The sequence below is a fragment of the Electrophorus electricus genome, chromosome 20, assembly GCF_013358815.1.
Source record: "Electrophorus electricus isolate fEleEle1 chromosome 20, fEleEle1.pri, whole genome shotgun sequence".
Taxonomy (NCBI): domain Eukaryota; kingdom Metazoa; phylum Chordata; class Actinopteri; order Gymnotiformes; family Gymnotidae; genus Electrophorus; species Electrophorus electricus.
Window position 1 is genome coordinate 4,055,001 of NC_049554.1, and position 6,804 is coordinate 4,061,804.

The 6,804-nt window shown below is 43.2% G+C and overlaps 1 protein-coding gene across 2 annotated transcripts in view; it reads left to right on the top strand.

Annotated features, from left to right (window-relative positions):
- Positions 1-6,430, top strand: part of arl8bb (ADP-ribosylation factor-like 8Bb) — a 21,897-nt gene extending 15,467 nt beyond the window's left edge. Inside the window, exons 4-7 of one of the 2 annotated variants that reach the window (XR_004775362.1) lie at positions 158-251; positions 554-646; positions 1,232-1,302; positions 1,984-2,002. Coding sequence is in view for 1 of the 2 variants with exons in the window: in XM_027024938.2 (XP_026880739.2) it covers positions 158-251; positions 554-621; positions 1,232-1,302; positions 1,984-2,033 (283 nt within the window). In the remaining variant the exon portion in view is untranslated. Of the gene's footprint in view, positions 1-157; positions 252-553; positions 647-1,231; positions 1,303-1,983 lie in introns of both variants that reach the window. The other variant, XM_027024938.2, reaches the window with a different exon arrangement.
- The last annotated feature ends 374 nt before the right edge of the window (positions 6,431-6,804 follow it).

Genomic DNA, 6,804 nt, shown 5'->3' on the forward strand with positions numbered 1-6,804 from the left:
TACACCTCTAGTAAACGCTTGTTAACAGTGCAGAATTTGGTTTAGTCTGTCCTGGTCATCCCCCATAAAGTCCACTTCATTCTCTTACATAATTAATTCATAATTGGAAATGTGGACATGCATGTTTGTGTTTTTGCTGACTTTGTTTTCTTCTCAGGTATATGGTAGACGCTGCCGACCGGGACAAGATTGAGCCCTCCAGAAATGAGCTGCACAATCTGTTAGACAAACCTCAACTTCAAGGCATTCCAGTATGAAGCGCTGTTCAAAAACAAAAATCATAACTACATGCTGCAAAATCGTCATGCTGTTAACACTGATGTATAAGGATCTGAAACTCTTTGAAACATGTATTTTATGTGGTATTCAGAGATGATTAACTCATAGGCTCTTCCAGCCCTGGCTTAGACGGACATTAACCTCATGTATAATCTTACCTAAATCAGATTGAGACGCTAATGTGTTATGGCCGTTCACATGCTGGGTATCATTACTGCTTGGCAGAAGCATTGCTGACTGACGGGCCGTGCTTTGTTTTGTGTGTCTTGTTCAGGTTCTCGTCTTGGGTAACAAAAGAGACCTCAACGATGCTCTGGATGAAAAGCAGCTTATCGAGAAAATGTGAGATTCCCTTTCGTCCACTTAGGTGAAGCTATTTGGTTCTTTTTTTTTTAATGTATGTATGTATGTATTTCCTTATTTATTTATTTTTTTTTAAAGTTTACCCCAATTCAGACTTCAAAAACCCCAAAGGTAGGACTGGTGTGTCATTTCAGGAATGTAGTTGTAGGAGAGTGTCCAGTGTCTTTTTTTTTTTTTTTCCCCCGTTCGTTTATTTATTGTAATTTTTAAAATGCTTTCTAAAACCAACTGCTAAAACTTTGTGATTATTGAATCTCCAGAAAGATAGAAAACATTGAACTTTTTACGATGAACAAAAATTGAATGAAACAAAATGACACATTAAATGAAAAACTTGGCCAGGCATACTTGCTGTAATCCAAGCCATACACTTATCCTGCTCCTTTCTGTCAATGCTCACTTCTTCTCTCTTGCCTTTGGCTGTTTCCCTAACTGGCTTACACAGGTAATTTACACACAGGGAGGTCTGTTTGCGCTTGGTTCTGTGATGGAATACCACTGCCAGATCTCGCTCTGTTTCATTTCGATGAGCCCGGCCTTGTATTGAGTATAGACAAAAGATCTCTTGGCTTCCCTTGTTTATTTTCAGGAACTTGGCAGCCATTCAAGATCGAGAAATCTGTTGCTACTCTGTGTCATGTAAGGAGAAGGACAATATAGGTGAGTAGGATGGATTCCCTCGCTGAACTGTTGGCAAATGAGCTGCTTTGCACAATGCAACACTTGTGATATTACGGCAGGTTCTTTAAATCGGTGGTACCTATATTTCATTTTATAATAAACTGTGGTGGCTCATGCTGTTTGGTGTATCCCTGTATCATATGACAATGTAATGAGGAAATCAATATGCCGAGTAAAAGCCCACCACGAAGTCAAAACGAGAGGGAGAGAAAGAGAGGCAGGCGGGGAGAGAAACACAAAGACAGGAAAGGAGGGCTAGAAATGTAACGAGCTTAAGTAGCCCGATGGGTTTAAAACCTCATCCGAGCTTTGCGTCTGCTAATAAAACTCTCCGGTCTGTCACACTGATGTAACAGCTTTTTTAACCCTCCAGCAATAAGTGGTTCTGGAATTTTTCATGTTCCAGAATGAACTGCTACCACTTGATCTGAGTGCCCGTATCGTCACATCATAATTGTAATACTATTCCACATTCAAAATGTACTGCTATACTGGCACCTGCTACTAGTAATTATTACGTATTGGCTAAACCTTGTTTTTTGATATTGTACTAATATTAAAAGTGTTAAAGCTGTTGAATCATTCGGGTTCTACTTAAAGCAGAAATGTTACCCATGCATCAAAGGTCTCTCCCTCCCACTTTCTCTTTACTGCTCTCAGATATCACACTGCAGTGGCTAATTCGGCACTCTAAGTCCCGGAGGAGTTGAGAAGACTCCCTCTCCAGACGCTCGTCCCTACCCTGCAGCCGAGAGCCATGTCGCCCCCACGACCAGACCAGGGCCCGACGTGCAGCTTTAAACTCTCGGCCCGAAACTCTGCTCCACGCCCAAGTCCTGGCCTGAGCCCAGCCCATCGGGCTGGCTCCTTCCTCAGCCCCGCCTACAGCCGTGCTTTGACCCGAGTCCTGGCCCAGCACACGGCCGCTCAGGTCCCGCCCGGCTGTGCCGTGGACCTCAGTGCCCAGCCCTACACTAAGCTGCCATCCTGGCCCTCTTCAGGCCACGCCTCCTGGCCTGCCCAGTAATTATAGTCTCCGGTTTGTATGCCTGCTTAGTGACCTTGCATGCACTCCCCACTGTCCGATTTCACACATTCATGCTCTGTTATTTTTTCAGGCTCCTCTTCTCGTGCGTCAGCACCTGCTCCTAACGTTGTTTTTGTGTGCCCTGCGAGGGTCATTTAAGAGCTTTGTTTGTCCTCCCCTTCTTCAAGCCATTCAGGTCATGGCACTGCTTTGCGTCCAACAGCGATTTGACCAGTACGTTCAACCTGCAGTTCAGACCAAATGGGGCAGCCTGCATCAGCATAGAACTGTAAAGCTACTGGGCACCCTTATTGGCACCAGATGTACCGAAGGAACACGAGGGGTCACAATTACAGAAGAACGCATTCCAGAATATTCTCCATAATATGAACGAGTGTAGTCCAACAGTTAGATCTCATTGGTGTTGGCAGGCTGATATGGTTCTCTTGAGCAGAGTTCGTCAGGCGTTTTTGGTATGGGATGGGATTTTTTTTTTTATGCACATGCCACTTGTATTCCAGTGGCAGGATTAGTTGAAGCTTTGCTAAAAACAATGGCTTGAGGCCTCTTTTTAGATATCTGCACTTCTGGTCTCTGTCTTACAATAAGATTTCAGGATTACAGTGGGGGTGGCCATACTGTAATTTTGAGAGATTTTGTCATGTAGACAAGAATTTGAACTTGCTTTAAGGAATTCTCAATTGTTAGCATTTCTCAAAATATATCAACTTGTGTGTGGAAGGCTGCTGTTTTTTGTTTTTTTGTTTTTTTTTTGCTGTGGAAACGTCCTTTGCTAGAGTTTGTGCTGTTTGTAGGTCAGCGCTGAACAAATTGAAACCCGGGCCTCGTTAAGGGGTCAGGGAGTCAGAGGTATCTAAGCTACATGCCGATTTATTTTGGCCTGTTATTGTTTTATTCACCTGTAAGAGTGTTCTTCCCTGCGTCTTGTATATGCGCACCATTGAGGAATGGTCTCCAGAGGGTGCGGCGAAAATGGAATCCGGTCACTACACACCTTGCCCTTTTAAACTCCGTAGAGGGGGGAAAAAGCATTATAATGACTGTTTAAATGCAAGAATGAACTTTTGATATAGTTTATAGCACAGTAGTAAGCAGTCGTAATAAACATAATCATCATCTGTAAAGTGACTGCCTTCACAGTTTTTTCATTTTTTAAAACCTCTTTAATCTCTTTGCCAGTGGGCACTACTAAAAACTCACAAACCAACCACTGCCTCAACTCGTGTAAGCTTTAATTGTTTTAAGGCAGTTTAATGGGCCAGTGCCTCGCTTGTGAACATACTCTACGTCACCCATATGCACATTGTTAATCGGACATATATGCTATTGTGACCTCTTAACTGCAGCCACTACATTGTTTGATGACCCAGGGCAGTGTGGTAAATTCAGAATTGAAGTCCTTGATGGGTTTTTGCCTGGGGCAGTGTGTGTACAGCACAATGCAAAGACAGAATCACTGCGTGTTTGCGCAAGGCAGCGGTGCCCACAGGTCCTCTGTTTCCTCACTAGTCCTTTCTGTGCACTACTGTAAATTACACTTCATCTTCTTCATCCCCTCATCTCCAGACAACCCCGCCAGCCTCTTCCTCATTTAGTTCAACCCCTTTTTGACGCCAGTCACTCCTCCTCTTCTGACTGACTCCTCCACTTTCACCCACCTACACTTCCTGCTACGCCTTGAGGGGCGGAGTCAGGCCTGCCACGACCAGGGCCTGCCACGCCCTGGTCGTCTCTGGCCTGTTCGCTTGTCCGTTTTGAACTTGATTGTCAGAAGAATCTGCCAAATTATAACGTCTTCAGTCTCTAGTGCAATTGCTGCTTGAATTTATACTCCATTATGAAGCAGAATGACTTATTTTAGCCTGTACAGTGCTTTTCTGGACAAATGCTTGCTCACGCTGTTTACATGGGGAGGTGGAATCATTGTTCCCTGCAGATATTTAAGTGCCTTCAGTTTATTTCTGGATCCAAACCACATAGTCCTTGGGTCGCTCTTGCTTGGAAGCCATGCGCAATTTGAAACAAAAACACAGAGCAGAGCAGAAATTTTCAGTGATGGTGAATGTAGGATGGTGCACCGCTCCACGAAATCTCCCCGCGATGTCTTCTGTGGTGACTGATGGCAGGGTTGCAGTTCAGCTATCTTGGCAGCGCACCGAGCTGTGCACCTCTCTATCGACCCAGCTCACACAAGGCGGATTGTTGATGGCTGACGAGCTGAGTCAGATGTAATTAAATTGGGGAACACTGGAACGTTTCTGCAGGAGAAGTGATTGCCCCCCTCCCCGCACACTACTCGCAAGCTTGGAGTGCGCATGACTGATTGTGGCTCAGACCTGCGAGCTAAGATGAGGGGCCCATGTGTGCGTGCAGTGGCCGCGCGTTTGCACGTAAATGTGGACTTTGTTTATCTACATGTTGGTGAGCACGATTTGCTCACACGTCCTGTGTAGGCTTTGTGAACGCTAATGTGCCTAATTTCCTTAAGCATTGGCTGTGTGTGACTTATAAGTAAGTTGGTAGTTCCTTGTGTTTTAAGGAGAGCTGCTTAAATAAAAATGTTGCCCATAACTGTTTCTAGGCAGACGAAAAATCAACTTGATCATCAGTCAAAATGGCCACTTTCTGGACAGCGCTTTACTTGATCTTGTGTAGATAGGCTTAAACATGTTTGTAGCTGAATGTGAACAGTATGTACAATGCAGACTGAATTTCTTCTTGCTAGCCAGTGTCATCTACCTGTAGTTCTCGTGTGTCATTTTACGGTACCCTGCAAATCTTTCAAACTGTAACTAGGCTCATGGCACGCACGAACGAAACATTTAGAGAGGTGTGACCCGAACTTGGATTATTTTCATCCGGATCGATCGTTGCTCGAGTCGGTGTTGTGTAACGGGTGAAATTTACTTTGCGTGATTGTGCATTAAATCACGTTGTCTTATTTGGCGTATCGCGTGCTTTTCCACTACGCTTATGGTATGAAAAATGAACTGACACGGCAAGCGAGGTCAAGCTTTTGGTACCATGACGATAGCAGCTGTGAACATCTCCATCCTGCTAAAGCGTGCTCCACGTGGGCTTGTCATGTTGGCCCCTAACTCGGTAGCTTTGCTGATGTCCTAACAGTCGCCGCTCGTCACACCACTTTAGTAGGTTAATGTTAGATTGCTGTTGCTGGTGGAATAAATGGAAGACTTGCCACCCAGACTGGTAAACTAGTTTCACCATTAACGTTAACGTCTCCCATCTCCTGCTAAACTACCTCAGAATAGAATATGGTGGTGGTAGTAGTAGTAGTAATAGTAATAATAATAATAATAATAATAATAATATTCTCTTAATTAGCTATACGATGTGTTCTTTGAGTTGTTTAAAACCTTCGTTTTCCCTGAAGATTCAAGTGTTGACCAAACTACAGTTAAGATTTTTTTTTTTATCGTTGAGCTTATTCTTTCAGTAGACTAATTTTTATGATTTTCTGTTTGCAGAGTCTCTACTTTTATAGCTAGTCGATTCACTGAAGTTGAGTAAATCTCATTCTCAGAGATTGACTGACTTTTTTTTTATTTTTTATTTTTATTTTTATACTTTTCATCGCAAAGGAATATTGTACTTCATTCTTTGAAAAGGTAAACAAACAAGCTGCTTCTCTCCACCTACCAAAAGGCACAGGTGCAGTTTTTGATCAGCGAATTATTTTACAGTGTTATCATATACAATCTCAGTATCATTGCCTTGCCCTGTCCTGATTACTTACATTGCGCTTGCATTTCCACAACACACAGCACCCGAATGAATGAATAAACCAATGCAGGGACAGTGTGCACACCTCCGCCTCTCACGTGCGCTCACTCCCTCTCTCCCTACCGGTGTTGTCCAATCAGTGGTTATCGTGTAGGGGCCAAGCTGATCACTCCAAAGGCGCAGGCCCATCTTCCCATCTTCACACCCCGCCTCTCAACACTACGCCTGTAATGACTCTCTTTTGGCATCGGGAAAATAGACGTGTCGATTTGCTGACTTTGTAAATAAGTAAAGAAACATTTTTATTCATATGAATGCTGTCGTCTTTGTGTCTTGCAGTAATAATTACTTTTGTCTGATTGCTAATTAAAATTGTATTTTAGGGGCATTTTGTCAGGGGTGTTATTAAAAAAAAACAAAAACAAAAAAAAACAAACCCAAAAAACCTCAAAGGTAAAAATGATGATGTTTGTAGGACCCACTTAGTATTATGCTAGTGTTATGCTTAATGCCTCCAGCTAGCTTCCACTATTTGCTAGGCCCTGTTTCAGCTATTAGGACGTATTTCTCCTGTGTAGTACTATCAAAATTATACAAGGTCACACACTTCCTCTGCATTACCCACTGCAGGAACAAATTTAGATTTAGTTTTAACACATATGAATGCTGCCAGTTTTTTTTTTTGTTTG